The sequence below is a fragment of the Mastacembelus armatus genome, chromosome 5, assembly GCF_900324485.2.
Source record: "Mastacembelus armatus chromosome 5, fMasArm1.2, whole genome shotgun sequence".
In the NCBI taxonomy this organism is placed as follows: domain Eukaryota; kingdom Metazoa; phylum Chordata; class Actinopteri; order Synbranchiformes; family Mastacembelidae; genus Mastacembelus; species Mastacembelus armatus.
Genome location: NC_046637.1, coordinates 22,620,461 through 22,644,396, shown reverse-complemented (window position 1 = coordinate 22,644,396; position 23,936 = coordinate 22,620,461). Strand labels below are relative to the sequence as shown.

General features: G+C 40.8%; 1 protein-coding gene across 1 annotated transcript in view; it reads right to left on the bottom strand.

Moving 5' to 3' along the window:
* The window catches only part of adamts9 (ADAM metallopeptidase with thrombospondin type 1 motif, 9), a 40,080-nt gene that overhangs the window by 3,834 nt on the left and 12,310 nt on the right, over positions 1-23,936 (bottom strand). The window contains exons 16-38 of the mRNA XM_026306145.1: positions 23,648-23,743; positions 22,475-22,641; positions 22,102-22,231; positions 21,063-21,189; positions 20,725-20,935; positions 20,451-20,609; positions 19,616-19,777; positions 18,833-18,952; positions 17,053-17,160; positions 16,805-16,972; positions 15,025-15,273; positions 14,074-14,235; positions 13,770-13,946; positions 8,678-8,848; positions 6,585-6,761; positions 4,228-4,398; positions 3,819-4,013; positions 3,248-3,377; positions 2,742-2,836; positions 2,041-2,135; positions 1,791-1,924; positions 1,320-1,411; positions 1,009-1,113 (exon numbers count right to left, since the gene is read on the bottom strand). Coding sequence (XP_026161930.1) covers positions 1,009-1,113; positions 1,320-1,411; positions 1,791-1,924; positions 2,041-2,135; positions 2,742-2,836; positions 3,248-3,377; positions 3,819-4,013; positions 4,228-4,398; positions 6,585-6,761; positions 8,678-8,848; positions 13,770-13,946; positions 14,074-14,235; positions 15,025-15,273; positions 16,805-16,972; positions 17,053-17,160; positions 18,833-18,952; positions 19,616-19,777; positions 20,451-20,609; positions 20,725-20,935; positions 21,063-21,189; positions 22,102-22,231; positions 22,475-22,641; positions 23,648-23,743 — 3,401 coding nt within the window. The remainder of the gene's footprint in view (positions 1-1,008; positions 1,114-1,319; positions 1,412-1,790; positions 1,925-2,040; positions 2,136-2,741; positions 2,837-3,247; positions 3,378-3,818; positions 4,014-4,227; positions 4,399-6,584; positions 6,762-8,677; positions 8,849-13,769; positions 13,947-14,073; positions 14,236-15,024; positions 15,274-16,804; positions 16,973-17,052; positions 17,161-18,832; positions 18,953-19,615; positions 19,778-20,450; positions 20,610-20,724; positions 20,936-21,062; positions 21,190-22,101; positions 22,232-22,474; positions 22,642-23,647; positions 23,744-23,936) is intronic.

The following is a 23,936-nucleotide window of genomic DNA, read 5'->3' as shown; positions in this document are numbered from 1 at the left end:
AAAGTGTAGGAATGCTCTGTGCTATTTCAAGTGGGCTGAGAGTTTCACCAGTTTGAAATGTATTTGTGACAGTATCATTTTGGTGATGCAGAGATGTGCTTTTCCTGTTCAAAAGGCACACAAAGACTGAGGCCCAACCGGCAGGTTGTCACCAGGTGTGAATTGTCACCAACAAGCAGAGAAATACAGGCTAATTAATCACTAACACTTCAGTGGAACAATTTGAATGCGGCATAATGGACAGTTTCACACAAACATCTAAAGACAAATTAAAAATTGCATCAGAGGAGCACACTAAAAGCACTATCCCACGACATGAAGGCCACAGCAGTGAGTGGTTTGTCTGATCTCCTCTGGAGTGCTTTTCTCCATCCCACTGTCACAACCTGGCTTTATTTAAATTGCCTGGAGTTCCCTAGACTGTGCTGGCAGGCTATGGATATCAGACTGTGAACACTTTTTGGCATCGTCTCTGCCTCCTGATTTTGCCTTGCCAAAAGCACTCTCTTGCTTGATCTCCATTTCAAAAACTGAGGGTGGAGCAGGAGGCGGGGGGTAGTGGGGGCTTGACAGAGCAGCTGGCCAGTGAAGGTTCCTTCTCAGTGAGTTTATTAGGTAAAGTCGAGCTGGGAATACAGAACCCACTTGGGACTATGCCCACTTGGAGCCCTGAAGCCAAGAGAGAAAAGATAGGGGAGGGAAGGAGTGGGTATAAGAAGTAACAGAAGAGAATGGACAAGATGAGGTAGAAGCAAAAAAGAGACAGGTATAATGGACGAGTCCAATACAGTGAGAGTTTCTAATTGTCCTTGAATAATTCTAAGCTATAGATGTTAACAAGGCAGTGTTTCTCTGAATTTCTTAGCTACCTGGGGGCTGAATACCTCACCACATATCACCATGAATTAGTGATGAACTAATTTTATTACTAAATGGTTTTCAAATATAGCTAATACTGTAGTGTCAAGGTTTGCTGTGTTTCTCCATTATGTCACCACTTGCCAGTACCTGTGATTTTCGAACATCAACCACTGCATGGTTGCCCTGGGAGATCCACAAGGTGTCCTCAGCCACCTTAAAACCTGTTCCTGAGAGATTGATCTGGAAGCGGCCCTAGAGTCAACAGAGGATGAATAAAAATAAGATATAACATGGAAATGTAAGTCCCACCATATGCTCTGATAAACTTTAATGTGTGATTTACCATAAACAACAGAAACAGAAAAGAGCACTACAGTCTCCAGAGAGACATTTGTCAGAGCAGTTTGGGTTCTCTTTTTATTTGATGTCATGTACGGTTGAGTTGTTGTCATACTCACCTGTGGACAGTTGGAGGCGCTGTAGCAGTCTCCAGCTGTGGCAAATGGCACACTCTTGCCTTCATGGGTGAAAGCAAACTGCCAGTCTGTAGCTAGATAACAATATAAAGTGAAAACTAACTGAACATGATGTAACAACCATTCTTGGAAATGTATGTCTTGAAATAGCCTTGTGTTATTTAACACACACTAAATCTGGCCTCAGTTTTAAGGTCGGTCTAATGGCAATATCAGTATAATTCCATCTACTTAGAGCACTTTCATTTAATCCCCTTAAGCCTTGTAATTGTGTGCTGCTTAAATAAACCTCGAAGACATCTTGAGCCCATTAATCCTCCTAAGCATGGACATAATTAAATGGCAAAGGAAGTTGTTATTTGAGAATAATGTGGAGTTTCTGTTGACAGAGGATGTTGTTCTGTGGGTGTTTGTGTGTGTCACCTGCCATCAGGATGAGTGTGGGCCACTTACTGATGATGTTCATCCTGCTGACATCCAGGCGGACTTTAGAAAAGGTGGTGATACCGGCAGCACTGTAATCTCTCCGACAGTCACAGTCCTCTCTTCTGGAGCCGTTAGCTGGACACTGATTGGGGTCATTGAGCCTGGGAAACACACACAAGATACTTCACAATTTAGTGGAATGTCTTCATTTACAGGAAGATTTATCAAAAGCACGATTTTGTGATGAAACGGGTTGTTATCCTGTTGACTGTTTTACCTGAAGCCAAAGATCTCAGAAAAATTCTCCATTTCTCCCGTTGTCAAGGTGATGTACTCCTGTGGAGTCCCTGTCTGCATTCCTGCACAGTAGACCTGAAGAGAAAAGGATGGAGGAGGAGTAAGAGGAGAAGGGGTGGTGGGGGACCAGATGGTAGAGGAGTGGTGAAACAGAGGTGAAGAAAAGGAATAGATATAATATAGGAAGACAGAGAAAAAATAGAAATAGAGAATGGAAGAACAATAAAGGTGGTGAGGCGTCATGGAAAAAGAGTGTAATGTTACAATAGTGGAAATTGGTAAAACACAACGAGCATATGTCTTAAAAATGACCTGAAATAAGTAATTTTACAGACAATAAAAGAATTTCCTTGAAGTGCGTCCTATGAAAGATACTGCACAAGGTGTCCAAGGCTGCTTCTGTTTGCAGCCTTGTAGACTAGGGCACAGTACCAAGTAAAAAGCAATGAAGTATAAAAAAGTCATAATAATTTGAGGCACTTTGCGTCGTATTGCAGGGATGCACACAGTCAAACAAACACTGAAGCAAAACATTCTATTGGTGTTTAAGTCATTTGCAATGTCAAGAGAGAAGGCATTAAGACCTGCTTTACAATTCACCCTCTTCACTCATAAAAAACTTATAAAGCCTATAAAATGAGCTTTGTGTATGTATGAGGTAATAAAATCATATAATCTAACCTTGAGTGCTTTTCCTTGAATATTGAGAAGGTGTTCACTGTCTGGTAGGGGGCCCTTCATGCTCTGAATGTCTTGACAGCTGGAAGGAAAATTGCCTGGGAGACACAAAGAAGCAGAATTAAGTACAGTGTTGTATTATGCAGAGATTTAACAAAGCCAGTCATTCATGCTACACACACACACACACACACACACACGCAAGCAAGATTACACAAATTTCAGGTGTTAAGTGAAGTGTGGCAAATTGCTGCATAAAATCAAAGAAAACGAAAAGCCACTTGCTCTTTGATGTTCTCTGCTACCATAGGGAGATAAATACACTGGACAATAAATCTTTAATGTTTGCCTCAGATCATAAATATTTCACTAAAGGCTAAACCTTGGAGACAACTGGTTGAAGTTGAGCCATATCTAATACAGGAATTTGAGATGCCTTCAGTTGGCCTGTACTCAAACCTGGTAGTTTTGACCTTTGGTAAATAGCAGCAGTTTTCTCTGGTACTCACAGCTTGGATTTCTGCAGACTTTTCTGGCTTTTGGCATGGTGTCAAGCGTGCACCCACTGCTTTCCTGACCATCTGCTGACACACACTGCACAGTCCTCTCCATCACTCCATCACCACAACTCACTGAACACTGGAAGGGAGGAAAGGAACCATGACAATATGAAACTACAACCTGTGGATGACAGTGGACCTGTCAGCATTTATCGCTTCAAAGTGGTCTTTTATAAACATCTTATGGTTTTTTATATAGATTTTTGTGATTTTAAGATGAACATTTGCCTGTGATCCATTGTTAACTGGGTTGGGTAAATAACACAAATTGGTTTAGTTTGTGTTGTTTCTTGGGTTTGTGGGCAGTTTAAGGGGGTGTGAAATTTTTTTGTATTCATGGAGTGGATCAGTTGGTCAATCAGATATATCGAGAAGTTTGAGGCTGAATAATGTTGAAAAATATTACATCACTGTTCTGCTAATTAATTGGTATAGCTTTGGTATGACTGCAAACATGCATGTCACATCTTGATAAAATACTAATAGACAGGACACCATTTAGAAGAATGGAGATGCTCACCGGTCCCCAGGTTCCAACCCTCCAGTCCTGTTGTGACAGGCACGGGCCAAGATTACAAGGCTTGTAGCTCTCAGGTGGTGTCCCCGGGCAGTTGGACAAAGACTGATGGTCATACTCATAGTTGTCATTTTCCACATGCACCTCGCTGCAGGAGACCAGGCGCTGGCGGTAGCCCTGTCCACAGCTGGCTGAACACTGCAAGAGGGAATAAAACACTGTCATTAAATAACAACAGTGTTCCTCACAGGAAACATGGGTGATTTCTATCATTTTCACACTGATGATTTAAATAAATAGTCCTTTTGAAGAGTGAAATATTGCTCTTTCAAGGCAAATAGACAATTAGGATCTCAAAGCCTTTAGAGGGACAACATCAGGTAGATAACACAAAAGCCCTTTTGACTCTCACCGCAGTCCATTCCCCTGTGATCCAGATGAATTCACAGGCGTGGTTGTTGCAACTCTCTATGTCTGGAGGTCTGATCTGGTTCACACAGTACATTTCATGGACCTCCCGCTGGTTGTGATCCACACACTGCAGGGTTTGTCTTCGATGGCCCAATCCACATGACTTACTGCACTGTAGTTAAGACAAGAAAAAGGCTAGGCTTTCAAATCGTATGAATGCTATTACTGTATTTGTATATTACAGATGTAACATAACTGGTAACATAACTATTAAAAATATTTGTTCTGTGGATGTTTATATGATGCACAATGTAGCAGCACTTTCATCAAGGGCTTTAGAACATCCAGGATAAACAATCTAGAGATAAACTGTCTTTTTGTGAAGCAGTACTGTAACCACATGATGGAAGGATATCAAAATAAGAGCTGCGAGGAAAGCACTGTGTTGTTAAGTAAAAGAACATGAGCTCAGGACATGGACAAGATCTCATAAGAGATTACACAACTTCTAACTGCTGAATCTTTTAACAGTCCAACAATGTCTCTAATGAAAGGTCAGAGCTGCCTGAAGTCTCAGTGGTCACAATGTCCCTCAGAAGACAAGATTACTTTTCCTTTTAACTGCTTAAATATCTACTTTCATAGTGGACACAATCAGGTTAATAAAAGACCAGACTATATATAAATATGTATGTATTTTAAACAGAGCCTTTTTGGGAAAACTCAATTTGGAGAAGGCTGGAATCGGACAGATTGGAATGCATTCATGCAAAATAAATGGGTCCTCTTCATGTAAGCTGACCAGAGGAGAAAGTTTCGATTTAAAGGAATAGTTCAACATTATCTTTCTGTCCACTATGTAGGAAGATAAATCCAAGAGACAGTTAGCCTGGCTTAGCATAAAGACAGGAAGCATGGGATGAGGACAGCCTCCTGAATCCATTTTTAAACTAACACAAACAGACAGGAGCATAGTATTCATCTTCTTATCTAACTCTTGGCAAAAAAGCAAATAGCTGTACAGTAGGCTAATTTATGAGGCAGAACTCTTCCTCTGAGAAGAGTCAGAACAGGGATTTAGTGTGTCCCAAATATTTGAGTTTGCTCGTACTACTAAGTCATCAAATGTCTTTCTTTTTTTGGCTATGAAAGTAGTGTCCTTAGACAAACTTGATCAAACATTTAAAGCCATATTACTGCTGTGGTAAAGTGTTACTACAATGAGATTCCAAATTGTAATTCAAGTTCATATTTCAGCAAGAGTTCAGTGAGGCCTCTATTGCATCAGAAACACTCTGATGTTACCACTAGAGCCAATTCGAGCTGGTCTTCATCACTTTCAAAACAGCTCAAATACCAGTTTAGGGCTTGCTGCAGTATTACAATATGGACTAATGAAGCCATCTTTCATCAAAGGCTCCCAGGTTTTGATACACTAATACTGACAGTAGACAAAACTAAAAGTAAAGAAAAAAATATTATAAAAACACAAACATGTGATGGCAATGTAAGACATTATTTTTAATTTCAGAATTCAATTTTACTACATAACCCATATACTGTGGGCATGTTAACCACTGCCAGGTGGACTGCTGTACACCTCCAGCTGTTAATTGGGACCCCAGGCAGGAAGCTCCAATCACTTCTCCACACTAATAAGACTCTCTTTTCAGAAAATCCATTTCATGCTGCTCAGTGACCCAGATTCAACATGGCCTGAACACAGTGAAGAGGAAACCCCTGCTGTAGCTGCCTGTTCCAATAACCCCACTCAACAAGGATCTCTTCCCTGTAAACACAGAAAAAACTGCTGAACAGTAAGGTGCCCCTGAATATAGCCTGTTTATAACTGTAGCCTTATGTTAAGCAGCTAGATGCTTTAAGTAGCTTATTCTAGAGGCTGAAAATATTATATACATTTTGAATCTAATATTCAAATTTAACTGAAAATAATAAAAGTCATTTAATTTAGTCAAGTGCTTTAAATTGCAACATGTAACAGGCTCTTTCAATAATTTCAACTTTCATGCGGCACTGATGTTCAAGCCTACGTGACTTTACAGCTGTTAAATCGAATTAGCCAATCAACATCAGGACCGGAAGTATTAATGTTACATCGAAGCGTCAGTGCTGAAAAAAAAAAAGAAAAAAAAGAAAACACTTGACATGCAGCAGCAGCTTCTCCTCCTCCCCTCTGGCCCGCAGACAGCAGTGCCTACCACTGAGAGGCAACGACTCTCATACTTCACCACATTTGCCAAACTCATCCTCTCCAGGGTGAGACCGCGCGCTGAAAGTAACTGTTTCCCCCACACAGGTTTCAGTGTCTGAGGGGCATCCAGACCTTCCTCAGCTTACCGTCTGCCAGTCTCCTTCTTTCCACCGGTACCGGGAGGGACAGTCGGCTACCCGGCAGCTCTGGCTGGAAGCCGGTCTGGAGCGCTGGGAGCAGCCGGTCTCCAGCGGGCTCCGTCGGTCTCCGACCTGGCAGAACACCTCCCTTCGCTGGACGCCGTCGCCACATGATGCTGAGCACTGGAAGCAGGGCAGGTGAGAACTCATTCGGAGTAATAAGACTTGTTCAGCATTTACATCACGTTGAATTGCACCGTATTTCTGCAGCTTTCAGTCACCGCTATATTCCCCCACTATCGTCACATAGCTCGTACTTAATGGTAAGTTTTCTATTTCCTGTGGTATTTTATTGTTATGTGGTCTGGAGAGTGACTGTTCAGTTTATTTATTGGAATATAGTTGTGATTAATTTTATCCTGTTTTTTTTTGTTTTGTTTTGGTGGGGGCCACTGATTCACTGTGTCACTTTGCGTCCTTTTACTTTTGGCCTAACGTCATTAGGCCAGTGTGCTCCAGTGTTTATCCAACTATTTGTTTATTTCTCTGTTTTGTTTCAGATTAAAGTTGTATCTTCCACTGGCTTTGTTCAAAGGTATTATTAAGGACATAAGTAATGTCTAAATAATTGCAAGCAGGCCTGCAGGGTCCTATTTAACTTATATGATTGAAGTTAAATATGTATTTTAGGATTTATAGTGAAGTAAAAGTGAAGGAATACAAAGCTAAAGCTTAGAAAGCAGCTGGATTTACCGAACTGTGTCTAAGCTACAGTATTTCTACAGAGAAAACAAAGAGCGGGGGAAGAATCTGTTTTGTTTCCTGCCAATTTCATTCAGCCCTTTAACCCTTGGCTGAATCAGTCACATTATTTCAAAGCTTATATTTATATTTTTGGAGATAATTTTACAGTAATTAATGTTTTAAACAGATGCTATTGATTATAAATAACCTGCACTGCACTGATGTTAATGCAATGCCAGTAATTCGTTGTGTGACAATTTTTGAAGTATATTATGACAAAGAGACACTATTGACAATGACATTGTGTTCTTGTGTGTGGGGTGTGTGGGGTGTGTGGGGTGTGTGGGGTGTGTGTGTGTGTGTGTGTGTGTGTGTGTGTGTGATTTTTTCAGGTAAAGGACATATGCAGATGATCAAGCTGAGGGAAGAGCTCACTTTATTAGATGAGATCTAGACCTACTGAAGTATAATTTTTTACATGAATCTATTTAAAGGTCATCAGTTATTTGTCTTTATGTCATAACATGCCATCAGTGTGTATCACAACATACTTCATTCTAAATTCTGGGTAATCATGCAGTATTTGATTAAGAGCTTTGCGTGCGTATCATTTTCTCTTGGCCTGTGTCCTGCTCCACAGCTGTTTAGCGCAGATGGACATACTCTCTGACGTATGAAGCACAGATGTGTCTCTGTGCTCAGACTCCTGGCCCGTGGGGTGAATTTAAAGACAGAAGACAGAGGAGGAGAGAGACAGACAGAGTAAAGGGAGAAGAAGAAAAAGAACAGGCTCTTCGGCAGCCCAGGCACACCATTTGAGTGGCATGATGACGCTGTGAACTGCCTCTTTAGCGGGGCATTAAAATAAAGGACCAACATGTGGTTCCCATTTGTGGAGGCAGAGGATAGAGAGAAAAGAGTGAAGAGGTAAAAGAGATAAATAAAAAGTGATCAGTGGGGGAAGGAGCCAGAGGAAGAGGGAGAGAGCGTAGATTTTCACTGGCTGCATTTCAGATCACACAGATGGATGAATAACTATTCTCCTGCCCTATTTATTGCAGTGTGGTGTTACAGTCCCAGCATTACACTACCTCAAACCCTTGGTTTCCTGTGATCCAGAGTTATGCTGTAAGCCTACAAAACCACCATGGGATGTGTGAAAGCACCCTGCTTTATTTAGTGGCCTGGCATGGTGCATAAATACAGTCAGGATTAGCTGCACATGTTTTCACACATACTTACACATTTGCCAGCAAGCTGGCAAGCATTAAAGTGGAAAGAGAGAAAAACATGTGTGGCAGCGTGAGAACAAGAGTGGTAGTGGAGGGTTTTATAGCAGGGTCAGAGAGTGCTACCTCTCCCCAGCTGCCGGTCTTCCACTTGGGGCATCGTCCACCTCGGCAGTGCTTCTGCTTGCTGGGTTTGGGAGACAGATGCTGGCAGTTTTCCTCTGGGACGGGGTGGCCTGACCCAGTCACACAGCTCACCTTACGGGACTTGAACCCTTTTCCACAGGAGGCTGAGCACTGCCAAGAGGAAAAGAAGAAGGTAAGTAGATATCAAAAGGTAAAAAGGTATTAAACTTGTAACTGTCTTGACATACACACACCAAACAAAAGCATTTCAGATGTTTCAGTGAGTCAATTGGCATGTATGGGAAACAATAATGAGCAGAATCTTTGTGTATATTTATATCTGAATCAACATGATAAAAAAGAGCAGCAGCGCTATAATTATATGTACGTAATGAACATGTAAATTTCAGTCAATTTGTGTATCTTTAACAAAATAAAAGTGACATGAGATCCAGTTTCACACCGGTAGCTGGTCCAATGAAAAAGTGTGCCCACATGCCCCGGTAGCAGTTTGTTTTACCTCCGGGTTCACAGAGTTACTCAAAGTCTAACTCAGTGTGACAGGCAGACACACATACACACATACACACCACACTCACACTCACACACACAGCATTGCTACAGGAGGGAGTGGAGAAGGGCTGGACTATGCCCAGATAATCGGGGGTGTTGAATATGGGGATGGATGGAAAGTGACAGGCTCAGAGTTGAACGAGTGCAAGGCCCAGTGTGTGGTGCTGCCCTGACCAGTGAGGGACTGTGCTGGACAGGAACATGCTGTAACCTCTCATCTCATTCAGGGAGGAGGGTAGCAGGCCTCATGAAAGGAGACATGAATAAAATCCTTATCTCCCTTTTTAAATCTAGGTATCCTTCACAAGCCTTCAAGTGTGCTACATTTATTGGAATGACTTGTGTCAGTCGAGTGTTTATTTGTTCAATAATAAAGACCAAATGGTGACTGAGGTTTATTGTGGTTATTAAATTTGAATAAAAATGACTTTTTTGTGGGTTTTCTTTGAAAATTTAATGAATTGTAGCATACATAAGTAGAAAACTGACTTTGTAGTTGGTTTAAGTCTCTTAATGTGAAACTATCAAATACCACTGACTTTATCAACCAAGATCAAATTTTTATTGTTTGCCTGATGTAAATACAATATAAGGTAACCCATGTGTTTTTAGTGAAACGTAGATATTAAATTGGGCTTTCCAGGGCTATTTTACATAAAGGATAGCATTTACAAGCCAAGGCACTATTCTGGTGAAAGGAGAGATTATTCCTCAAGAGTTTCATATACATTTTTACTATGGCCTTCCTGTTGTTGTGTTGAAACACCCTAATAATATCTTGGGAATCTGTGCAAATGGACCAAGTGAAAACGCCATGTGTTTTATCAGTACATGGACACCCCACCATGAGAGGGTTCATTAACTGTGCCCACATGTCTCTGAGGTTCTGTAATTATCCAGAATAGTGAAAAAAAAAATTGACATCACTACTTGCACGCACTTGACCTTAACATGTCTTACTCCATCAGTAATTTACAACAAACATAATTTTATATACATCACAAAACAGTGTTATTGCTCACAAGAGATTTCTCAGTGCAGTTCTGAAAATGACTAATTCTTCAAATAGAATTTTATCACTTTATTAAGTGAGGCAACACTTTGCTGACAGTGTGAAATGAACCCTTACGCCACATCCCAAACACACCACTTTTCACTGTCAGTGCAGTGTTTGGGAATCCTATTGAACTCATCTTTTTATTGTTTTTATCACTGGATCATAAGCAGTTTCCCAGAAGTCTGCCTATATTGATGGGATAAACAGGGAAGGGGCCCATTCCCAGATCAAACGTGATCCTTCACCCACCAATACACCACTGTATTGTCTTCCTGACAGCCCCCCTCCTTTCAGAGAGTGTCGCTGGCCCCCATAATGGTACACTGTCTTCAACACACATTAGACTGAAGTAGAGGGGCCTGACAGGAAGGGGCAAAGGGCACTGGCAACTTCATAGCTAAACACACACCACCAAGTGTCCCAGAAAAAAGTTGGGGTAGTGATTAGAAGAGAATGAACGCATTAAATGAGATGGAAAGTATACTGAGGCATTGTTACCTTGATGGAAAAGCTTTGAACTCTGACAAAGATGGTAAAAGCAGGGCCACTTAAAGAGGTCAACACAGGCCCTGACTACATAAAATAACAAGGATATTGCTCATTGATTTGTGCATTTTTATTGAGAAGAAAACTCCCATTCAGCTTAAGCTGTTTGCCAGGGCTCTCTCTTTTAACCAGTCAGGTAAAACACCACACACTGTAATTACCAGTGTTGGAGTTGGTAATCTTGAGTCAGATGTTTCATAATAGCACTTAACAGCAGCATGACATTGTTAGAAGAAACGAGACTGTTAGTGGAATGGATGTTGTTAAAGGTTGTTACTTGCAACAGTTACCACTATTTTTAACTTTTGTGGAGTGCCAATTGTCAGCAAATTGTATGTTTTGTTTTTATTTTGTTTTTCCTTTTTCTTAGTTTTTTGTAGTTCTTATTGCCTTTTTCTTAGTTTGCAGTGACCATGTCTGTCTCCTTGTATGCAACATAAATGTTTTGTTCAAATAAGGATGAAAAAAGCCTTTTATAGTACCTCTACTTCACTTTAATCGTAACCTTTTCTGGAAATGAACAGAATTCCAACAAATCCATAAAAAAATTAAATATTGACACAACATTATAAGGAAGTAACAATAAATACAAGTAATTACATAAATATACAGAAATCTTGAAACACACACTAATACTGCCATTGTGAATGAAACAAGATACTTATTTCAAGAGCCTGTTGATATGATGTTTGTGCTGTACTGCTATTTGCATTTGCATAAGTCTGCTAAAAATGAACCTTAACAGAAATAACAGGATCGGTATAATACGGTCATACTGTGGTCTCCTTTCACTGATTCGACCTAGATCTGATTAAACGCTGCCTTACAATCACACATGAGGGAGTCTTTACAAGTGATAGTTCTCATTAGTTAATGTATAATAAAAAATGTCCTCAGTGCTATGTTGCAGGCCCTTAAAATAAGATGTGATGTCAGTGCAGACATTTATGACCAAGAGGTGGAGTAAACTGGGTGGGCCACAGGCAAAAGTTGTCCCCAATCACAGACTCACAGTTTTTACAGTGTGTGGCAAATGACACACACCTCGGATCTGTGTTTAGGGTCATCAGCTGCACTGGATAGCCTCAACAACTCATGCTTAATCTTTGCCAGCCTCCAGTGCAAGGGAGGGAAAGATAAGGCAGGGGGGCAATCATAACAGAGACTGAGGTAGACACATTAGGTTGGCTCAGAGTAAGAGCTCTGGATACAGAACGCCATTATCTTCCCTGTGGTCACAGGTGTCACAAGTTCAGAGTATTCTCTTAAAGGTTAAACATGAAGTTTGATGAACATTCAACATTATTTCATCAACTTTGTGATAAACTTTGCATTTAGCTGGTTTAATCAATCCTCTAACTGTTCAAGAAAAGAAATACAAAGTACAGAAAAGGCATTCAAAAAGCAATGGCCACAATAAACACCTAACTGATCAAAAATATGACGGTTCATTTTTAATATTAAAATTTCATATCTCCCTTGTTTGACCAAAGCACCACTCAAGTGGAGGTTATAATAGTTTAATGGCTAATTGAGTTGTATTTTGTTCTAAGTGAGGTATTGTTGAGCATAGTTTAATTAGCAAGTTTGAGTTCTTACTGTACAAAGCTTAACATTAACTAAAACAATATAAATACTCTCATATCAAACACCTTTTGGAGCATAGAGATTTGTTTTTGCCACACTAAGAAAATCTGGGTCAAAACCTTCTGCCAAACTGGAATACAATGGCTATTAGTTCTAATTACCACAAACTCTGAGAGACACTTTATTTTACAGTGTACAGCTGCTGTTTGTTGGTGTACTATGGATACTGGATGCTTCAGAAACATGTTAGCCAGTACATTCATGCTTCAGTGCCAAAGTCAGTCAGGCGTTTCATTACAGAGGATAAACTGTAAAATTAAGTGTCTAAATAAGATTAGTAATATCTCAAAAAACCCCCACATGCCTTGAGACAAATTGAATTCATGATACAACAGCCATTTTCAAGATGTAGAAAGATGTACTCTATATATATATATATATATATATATATAGAGTACATCTTTCTATATATATATATATATATATATATATATATATATATATATATATATATATATATATATATATATATAGAGTACATCTTTCTATATATATATATATATGTATATTTATATATATGTGTATATATATATATATATATATATATATATACCACAGCCCAAAAAGAGTCCTATCTAAGTGTTCGTAACAGAACACCAAACTATGTTGTCTAGCATCACATATTTGGAGATTATGGACCATTCTTTGGATAATAAAAGAACAAGGCATCATGTCATATATACCTGATATACAAAAACATTCATCAGTGTTTCCATATGAACATTAATTGGCTAAATGTGCGAATACAAAGAACTAACACTCTGCCCAAAAAGTTAATGCTATATACAAAAGATAAAAAAGAAAAAAAAAAACCTTAATAAATTATCTTTTAAAACAATATTGTACAAAACTTACTTTGATTTTGATACAAAGTCATCCTGAATTTTTCAAACACTAATGCAAGGCTCAACAACATTTTTATGATAACTAAGACTGATAAAAAAGATCTTTCTGTTGTTATGGTCACAGCTGTCACTGAAGCACTTAGTGATGTACTTTTTTTGGCATATTGCAAGTGAGCGTATTTACTGGCAAGAGAAATTAACTCTCTGAATGTTGGCCAATCACAGGCATCAGAGAGAGAGCAGGAAGTGGAGGGGGTTAAAAATGAGTTAAAAGTAAAAGTAGAGAACCAAGAGTATAATTTCTCCAGTGCAAAAACACCAGAGTCATACTACTCCTTTAAGAATGTGAAAGAGTAAAGCTACAGGTATATCAAAAAACATGAGGTTGAAATACAAGACAGAATATTATTTGTTATGAGCGTACCGAGCTCCATGGGTCTGCGCTCCAGTGGAAATTAGATGGGCATGGCTGAGTATTGCACTGCTCATGATCTGGTGGCTTGTCATGGATCTCACAGCTCAGCTCACTGAAACGTTCACCATTTGGACGCTGACACACCACCAGTCTTGTCCTTATCCCACCTCCACATGGTTTTGTGCACTGAGGACAGCAGGAGCAGAGGTTGTTTTATATGCATCGATATGGCCAAATGTTTTTGATGTAAGTGGTCATCTCATTTAAACAGCAGATTACCATGTAAACAGCAGTAAAGTGCTGTTTGTCTTACCTCCCCCCAGTTGCCGTAGGTCCACTGTGGACATGGTCCTGACTCACAGGATTGTTGCTCATTGGGTCGACTGCGATCATCACAGCTGTTGGCAGGGTAGCCATTCTCATCCTGGCACACTACTACACGCCGCTGGAAACCTCCTGCACATGTACTGGAGCACTGTTGTTGCAGAGAGAAGCATACTGTCAAAATGACAATTCTCATAAACACATCTTGAATGTAGAGGTGTAAATGATATACAAAGATATGCTTTCATTATTTACATTTAATTTAGAGATAAACATAAATGTGCAAAAACACTAGTGGGTTAAATGTACATATTTTGAGGAATAAATTTGCAGTATACACTATTGTCTGCAGACAGCACACACTAGTACAAAAACTCAGAACAATAGTAAGCGCCACATATGTCACATAAGTGCCCATGTCTGCTGCTATATTAAAAATAGATATCCCTGGGACAGAGGAAGGAAGACTCACCCAGAATAGGTTTGATCGCTTCCCAGAATTATTTAAAGGTCAGAGTTATATTTGGACAGAGATTATCACTAACCCATATTTTAAAACAGCTGAACAGCTGATTTCTGTACTTTTTTTGTAATTTCCAATGCTTAAACTACCTCATGGACTTTGTCTCACAATAATTTCAGTTAGGACACCTTAAAGATATAGTTTGATATTTTGGTAGCTCTTATTTTCTATACAGACATGAAGGTCATATAGATCTTCCTATCTAACTCTGTAGTGATAAATGTATTTCCAAAAATCTTTTCACTATTCCTTTAAGCCTGTGACTCATAGTTGGTTCAATCAATTTTATCAAACTTCTAATGTTTAAGCTGAGGGTTTGCCTGCACAAGGTGAAACACTATATTTCAAGTGTAAGGCCACAGAGAAGTGGTTTGTTGAACATCATGATGTGATACTGCTGTGTGTAAGATGCCTCACCGCGCCCCAGGGTCCAGTCCGCCATTGGTGGGTATGACTGTAGGGTAAGTTGTTCCTGGTGCTGGAATTTGGTGAGGACGGCAAAGGTCTGGACTCACTGGAGTGGGACGGGCATTGAGACATAGCGCAGTCCTGCTCTGTGGTGGGACGATCATCTGGGTCACACTCACTATCATTTACTTCTTGGTCATTGAAGTTGACACACAGTACCTGCCGTGTTGTCTTCCCCTGGCCGCAGGTTACTGAACACTGAAAACACATAAACATAGCGGATAAATTTTAAAGACAACACGGCATATGCAATATACATATACATACTTTTACACACACACACACACACACGCACACACACACACACACACGCACACACACACACACTCCTCCCAGTAAATCTAGTATTTGTGTGTGTGTGTATGTGTGCTTGCATGCTTATACATTGTGAAGATCAGTTTGAGTTTCAGGGAATGAAGACATTTTGGCCAGTTTTAACTTTCACATTGGGTTAAGACTTGATTTTAGGGTAGGTTCAGGTTAAAGTCAGTTTTAGGTTAGGGTAAGGATTGGTGTTAGGTATTTAGTTGTTATGGTTAAGGTACGGGTTGGTGTTAGGTATTTAGTTATAATGGTTAGAGTAGAGAGCTAGTTTAAGTATCTCCAAAACTACAGCAGTACTATTGTGTGTGCATGTAGCCAGAATAGTCCTTTGAAAGCATTTTTGGCATTAGGATGAACTACTTCCTTCTGGGGGGGTCAATGAGTGTCTTTGGCTTGGTGCTATATGCATGTGTGTGTGTGTATGGTGAACAGACTCGCACTCTGGCTGTTCTGTATCAGCCACCACTCTGATGAGAAACATCTGTAAACAAGACTAGAGCCCTTGCACATCCAGCTCCAGAGACGTCTTTCTCCAGATCTTCTCACTCTCTTTCTCTCACTCTCACACACCCATGCATGCACATGCAAACATGTGTACACACATACACACACACATACACCTTCTCTAGTCTCATTCCAGCTTTGGGCTCATATAAGCATCTACAGTGTGTGCACTAATTGTCAGTCTGGTGAAAAATAATGTAGAGAAGGTTGATGAACAATTCTTGTAATGACAGTTATTGTCCATATAATGAGATCTGAGCTGATGCTTAGGAAAATGGTTCTGCACATTTCCACTTATCTGAAACATTTTGAAAGCTTACATGAATTCAGGCACAGCAGCTTAACATTATAATACTGAGATAATGCACTTTATAAACATTGGGTCAGGTCCACCCATAATGAGCCACTTATCCAGGGTCAGGTCACAGTGGCAACAGGTTCAGTAGGAGAATCAGATACTTCAACCACCTCAACTGGTTCCTTTCAATGTGTGGAGGCAATGGCTTTACTCTGAGCTCCCTCAGGATGTCTAAACACTCTAGCCTATTCTCTGTGGTATAGCCACCCCATACAGTAAATTGATTTCAGCTGCAGGTATTCATGATCCCAAAGTGCATGAATAGAGGTGAGTGTTGGAACATAGACTGGTAAACTGAAACTTTGCCTACTGACCCAGCTCATTTGTACTATGGTCCAGTGGCATGCCCGCATTACTGCAGATGCTGCAACAACCCATCTGTTAGCCTCACTCCCTATATTACCCTCACTGGTGAAAAAAATCCCAAGATACTTGAACTACTTGCTTGGGGCAGCAACTAGGCTCCCAACCCAAAGGGATCAATCCACCAAATGGGTCAGAAACAAGTGAATAAATGATGATGATGCTGACAGAGAGTCTTACCACTGTCCATTCTAGCACTTTCCACAGTCCACAGGCCACTACAGTGCACACTTCTCTGGCAGGGGGTTTTGGTAGGTGGGCACATGCTGACTCCTCTGCCACACCACCGTGGTTGTCACGACAACTGACGTAGCGCATCCTTGTCCCTTTGCCACAGCTGGCACTACACTGTTGTTCAGAGAGAGAAGTGTTGAAGCAGGAAACCAACAAAAAGACAAATGGACTCAATGTGTGACAGGACAACCAACCTGGGTCCAGGAACCAAATCGCCACTGGGTTTTGTGGCTCTGGTGGGAGGGAACTTTGATCCCTGGGGGGACAGTGTGACTGCTGGGACACTGGGCTAGTTCACAGTCCTGTAGAAGAGCGGACACATACAGCCATTCATGCAGTGATTAACAAAATGAATATACTGTAACAACATCTGTCCCTGACTGCAGAATACCATGAATATCAGAGATAGCTCATCTGACGTGGGACGGTCCTTATTAACAACTTTAATTCCTTCAGCACTGCATTTGAGAGCAGTTGTGTTTCCCACCGACCCTTCCCCCCTGCCCACCTTACCAAAACAACACTAACGGGGTACCACCCATCAGTTTAAACTATGGATTGTGGCAGTAAGCCACTCAGCATAAAGCCCTGATCCCTGTCATAACAGGTCATAGTGGAGTGGTATTCAGGGCTCCAATGCCCATACTGGCGTGGTTGTAAACTCCACCCCCTAATCCAACCCCTTGTTCCTCACCTTCCGCCCCAACCCCCCTCCTCCATGCCCTTTGTTGCCCTCTGACCCCCAGTCTGTAGGAATGAGGGCCTTAATCGTGTCGCATAGGATCTGAGCAGGCTCCACATTCCACACTCTGCCGCGTAACAGAAACATATAGGCCATGAGGCCTATGCTTAATTTGCTCTATGCACATGTTCTGTTAAAACTGGTATACATTGATAGACTTTGTAATTATCATGGGGTTTAGTGTAAGTAATAACACAGGTAAACTAGAGCTTTAATAAATCATATAATTAGCACAAGTGGTGTTCATAACTGTTAATTATGTTTCCAGTCTAAGTGTGGATGTATCGCGCAAAGCATCTTTTGGTTCAACCTGGGTCTTCTTTGTACTTCAGACCTCCATCCACCTGACCTCCTGTCTCTTTTTTCTAAGCCTTGCTTGGTGGCTTAGAACTGGTAGTGGTGGGAATGGCAGCCTGGTGGCCCACTTCATGGCTGGCTGGTTAGAATCACAATGAGGTGGGCCGACTGCTTCAGGGTCACTGGCTCTGCCAGTCCAGGCACCGGAATTAAGAGGCATTGCAACTAGAGGGGGCCTCATCATGCTCAGTCCTCTGAAATGGGTTTACACTCCACGCCTACAAAACAAAACTCCCATTCAGCTCAAAATAAGTTTCTTTGTGTTGCTGTACCTCTTCGTGTTTGCATGAAATGCGGCTAAATAAGTAATTTCACATGTAATCCTGAGTAAGTGAAGCTCTTCATGATCGCAATTTTTCATTACCAAATAGGTGGAGGAGGTAGACCCAAATATTTCATCACACTAATATCCAATCCATTACACATCATTTGTGATATTTCTACATACCTAAAGTTTATTTAGGTCTGTACTAAGAGATGTTTTGAAATGAAGACATGGATTCAAAAGAATAAAAATGTGAAGAGTTTCTTGCATAATAAAGATATTTTTAGAGTAACACTATGAAGTTAGTTCTGCAACGTTGGAGCTTTGTCCTTTGTCCTGGAGTCTGAGTGTCTGAATGTGAGGCAGAAATAACTTCTGCCTTTGTCTTTCCCTCTCAGACAACGTGCCTGTACTGAGTCAAGATGGAAATTAAATGCATGCGTTTATCTGTTTGTTCTGGGAACATGAGTGTGGCTGCAGCCTGTCCGCCTCACAGTATGAATCACAACTGTTTATCACACAGTCAGAAAAGGGTAGAGTGATTGTGAGAAAGATTTTAGACAAATAGTGAAATGGTTCAGAAAAGGGAGGGAGTTAATTCCCTCCTTACCTGGGTGTTGGTGGGTCGGGTGGCAGCGTTACATTCAGTGTCATCCATGACGACACCATAAGAACCAACTACACACTTCACTGCTCGCATCTGGTAACCTGGCCCACATGAGGTAGTGCACTGGGTTCAGAGAGGGAAAAAAGAGAATAGTGGGGAAAACATTAGCAACAACAAGCAACAGAAAAAAGAGCAAGGAATGGAATTTCAAAATAAAACAAATCAACCTATACACACACAAAAAAACACTTAAACCAAGTTTAGCATATGTAAAGGGTTCTGTTACCCTTTCATTACCCTGACAAACATCACAGACTCAAATTTCAAGCAGAAACGCTTAAAGATCATTTACATAGAGAACCTTAGCTCATTGACATTACTCTTGTCCTTCTTCCAATGTAGCTGATGCAGTTTCTTCTGCCTCACTGCGTCCAATGAAACAGGGTCAAACTTGTGTAGTGGCAACTTCAACTACCATTTGACCATGCTTCATTAAACAACTTCAGATATACCTTCATGTGCACACATGCTATGATGTGCTATGCACTGTATGCATAACCTATTAGAAAGAACACTCCTAACAAGGCTATCCACTGCCTTTATATATTTATGTTTGCAGGATGTGCTTTGTGTCTAAACAGAAAAGTACACTGTTGTCCTGTACCACTGCATCAGCATTGAATTCCTAACACCAAACATTGTCTTGTTGGACCAATTATTGACAGGTTTGAACAAAGATTACAAGAGTATACAGTATACATTACTATAAACACATGGGTAACCTACCTGTCCCCAAGGGCCAACCTGCCAGGAGGCACACTCCTGTTGCTGGCACGTCTGTACTGACTCAGGTTTAGACGCGTCACAGAAGCGATCATCTAAATGATCCTCTCCAAACTGACACCATGTCTGACGGTGCTTGTAGCCTTTCCCACATGTCACGAGGCACTGAAAGGTAAATATTTCAGGTTGTAGGCAATTATATGTTTGCACCTGCCAATCACGGAACCTGCTGACACTCAGGATAATGACAGAAGATCACTTGTGTAAAGCAGGATATGCAAATTCAAAGCAAAACGATTGTTGTATGGGGTCAAAAACAGGGCATGTTTATTTATGTCTAAGTATAGTGCATGCATGCAGTACACTGTAGATTTATTTGTATTTAGTAATACCACATGGGAGATCTGAAATATTCCTGGAATGCAGCCTCAAGCTTTGCAAAGCCCCATGGTCTACAATGTCTAAACTGTACAGCAGTTATGTACACTCTTACCCTGCAATCACCAATTTCCCAACACTAACTGCAGTGAAAGGAGGGGAGTAACTCTCCCCAAGCTGAGACATACACAATAAACACTAACATGTTACATTTGACCCAGATCACTGCTGGCGTCAAACTTCAGCATTTACAGAAAAGTCTGTTTCTTTTTAAACCCAGCTTCATAAACATCAGGAAGTTGTTGTCACAGAAAAATGTATATGCACCAGCCTTAGTGTACGGAATTGCACTGTATGTCTGGACAGAAACTCACAATGAAATTAAACAGGATCACTGGCCAGTACATATCATACTGGGCAAAGAGAGTACAACATAGAATACAATAAGACCTGAACTGACCTCAGACCAGTCGCCAGTTTTCCACTGTGGACAGAGGAATTCATTGCAGGGCTGGACCGCTAGCTTGTCCCTTTGACTGCATTTGCTCTCATCACCACCAGCTGCCTTTCGACACACTGCCCCTCGATGACGTGTTCCCCCACCACAGCTCTTAGAGCACTGCAGTGCAAACATATGAGTGTAAATATATATAGTATACACGTTCTGTAGTAAACTTTGGCAAACATTTGGATTATGCTCACATGCAAAACCCACACTCCCTAAAAATGATTACCTCTGACCAAGTTGAGTACTCCCAGCCACCTGGATTACAGTCTCCATGGCAAGCTTCCTTTTCGTCAGGTTTCCGCTGACCACTGCAGTAGCGCTCATCAACCTTCTGGGTATGGCCATCTGTATGGCTGATTTTGGCACAGTATATTTCCAGGGTACGATATCCTAGGCCACATTGGGCTGTGCACTCACTCTTACGGGCCACATACCACCTGCAACAAAGGTGTTAGAGTAAATCACTGTCAGCATTTTTAAAAGACCAAATGAATAATGAATAATAATGATTTGTTGGACACTTCATATAGGTTTGTAAAGGTTGGTTAAATTGGTAAGGCAAACCTGAGTTCACAATCAGCGTTGCAGGGCTCAGTGATGACGGTAGGTCTGGCTGTACCATGGCACCTCTGGTCTGACACCACCACTCTGTCTGACTCTCTGCTACAGAGGATCTTGCGCTTACGCTCCCCTATGAAAACACAGGGTAAACAGCTAAATTTAAAATGGCAACATTTCTCTTAAAATAAGTATAGGCATAAAATGTTAAACAAATTTTGAAATACTGTATACAGAGTCAAATTAGACAAATTAGAGTTGCAGTCTTGGAGCTCATTACTTGAAACTCCCCCTCTCCTGCCTGGCTGCAGCTTCTATAAGATCCTGCACATATGTATCTCAATCAGAGCAACAGGTGCTCTAAGTGCATAATACAATAGATCATCATAGCAGAACAGTGAACACCAGCAGCAATGTGTGTGTTTCATGTTTGCTCATGTTTGAAATCCCTGCATTGAATCACAGTGCAACTACTGTACAGTTGTGGAGGGATTTAAACCTCATGTAGCTCCAGGAAATAGATTCTATATCACTACCTCATGTTCCCAAATTTGCTATAAGAGCTCAGTGTGGCCCAGACTGACAGAAAACCAATATAAATCAGAGAATCAAAAAGTGCTAAGGGAATTACATGTTAGCCACTTATCCTGTTGTGTGATTTCTCTTTGTAACTTATTGTTGGTTGTTGAAACGAGGCCTTGGCAAAAAAGTGGGGAAAAAGATTCTCAGACAAAATGTTTGAGTCATAACACATAACAGGTTTTCAAGTTTACCTGCAATCCACCTCTGCACACCCACATATCCATAGTCATGCCAGAGAAAGTAATCTGCTGCAGCGTACTTGTCACTTGTTCCAAATCTTTATGTTCAGCATGAACCTGTCAAATATAGCCACACAATCCACTCTCCCCTATGCCTTTAGTTTAGTGGTTCCCATGTCTCCACTCTCTGTTCCTGTTCCATCTCATCTTTACTCTCACCACAAGATTTATCATTGAACACTCCCGTCACCTTACCCTGCCAAGCCCTTATGCCTCCCCCTCACCTTGGCACAGGCGGCTGCACTCCTGCCAGGGCCCATAGGCATTCCAGAAGAACTGCTGAGGTTTGTCCTCTATTGGGACATTAAAGGAGTACCTGACATCTGGGTTGTAAAGGCTCCCCACAGACAGCACCTGTGGGATAATACAGAAAATGTGATATACATAATGATACATTAGCCTATGGGTTTATAAGATCATGAATTTTACATTTCTTCCAAAGTATAAGTGGAAGTGAAGCCTGTAGAATCATTTAAGTGGCTGCACTCAAAATATCATGCAAGTTATCTTTTTAAGTTAATTCATGACACTGCATGTGAACTACTACAGCTTTGCATCTCTTACACAGCATGCTAAGGCCACTATGACAATCATTACCTGGACAATGATGTCCTCTTCGATGCGGTCAGTACAGTTGATCCTCTCAATGACATGGTCAGAGCCAGTGTACTCAATGATGGCATTTCCTACTTTGATTTCCCTTTTGAACATGCTCACTACAAAGTCTCCATTGAGCAGAAACTCTCCACGGTTATTTGATATGGCTGCAGGGAAACAGAACAGAACTGTCACAACTGTCACTTAGTGTGCTTGATGCCAGGACCACAATGAGCAGTATGTGGTGTAAGATCAAACTATCCCTGTTAATTTGGGACAAAATAAACAAAAACGTTCTTATGACATCAACTAACATGTTAAAAATAGCATGTTTTTGTAAGTGGCAGTGGTTAACATTTTCATTTATAGTAGAAGGCCCCTTACTGGGGTAAAATAATCCTCTGATTCTGGAGAAATCCCATCCAGAGGCATACTGCTCTGTTCAACAGCCAGTCTGCTGTGCTCATACACCCTAATGTGATTATGGAGTTAATTTCATGCCTTTACTTTCCTCACCATTTCACACATTACACTAATATAACCATGGAGAACCACCCTCATTATGGCAAAATCATCCCACACTTTGGGCCTCTAATGACTTATCCTTACACAAATACATACAAATAAACACAATAAATGTTCAGAAGTTTGCATAGTGGTGTACGGTAAAATTGAGCATGCAAGCAACAACACAAGCAACATGCAGACATACCCAAACTACATAAACGTAATGGAATTTCTCAACTTAATGGAAGGGAACCCAGTGGGTTATCTTAAACCCAAGTATTAGCACATGTTCACTAATAGCTGACAAAGAAACCATATCCAGACTGATAGACGGGCACACTGAATGGTACAGAAAATACACACCTACTGTATGACCACACACACGAAAGCTTATAAACTAACTCTCATGGTGGAATGCTATCCACATGTCTAGTTCTGGCTCATTAACATGATAGCATGTGCACAATATACCAACTCCTTGGCCCTACACCACTTTGCACTAAAAGTTAAATACTACCACTCGGAAAGGCAGGCAGAGACAAAACATGCAGGTCAAAGAAGAAGCATTTTCAACATCACAGTGCTTGAGAAGTGTATGTAAACAGTATTAAAATGGAATTACAGTAAAATAGTAGCTCCTTTTAAACAAAATGATAGCCGTCTTACCGAGGTAGTTGTCATCCTCCGGTTTCCCTGAGTAACTGTGTTGACGCACATCAATATTTGTAGCACCACTGGGTATTCGCACTACTTCATTATAGCCTGTGAATGGCAAGAATGGTTTGTTTAGGTCAACATTACCAAGCTCCATGTTTGCAGTGAGTCAGCCCTAATCTCACTGCTATTTATTTGGAGAGCAAAGCTCAGGTTAAGAATTGGAGTAATACTTGCTGCCATTTATACTTTCTACAAGTGAAATCATATGGTACATCTCAATTCCCTTAAACAGATTCAT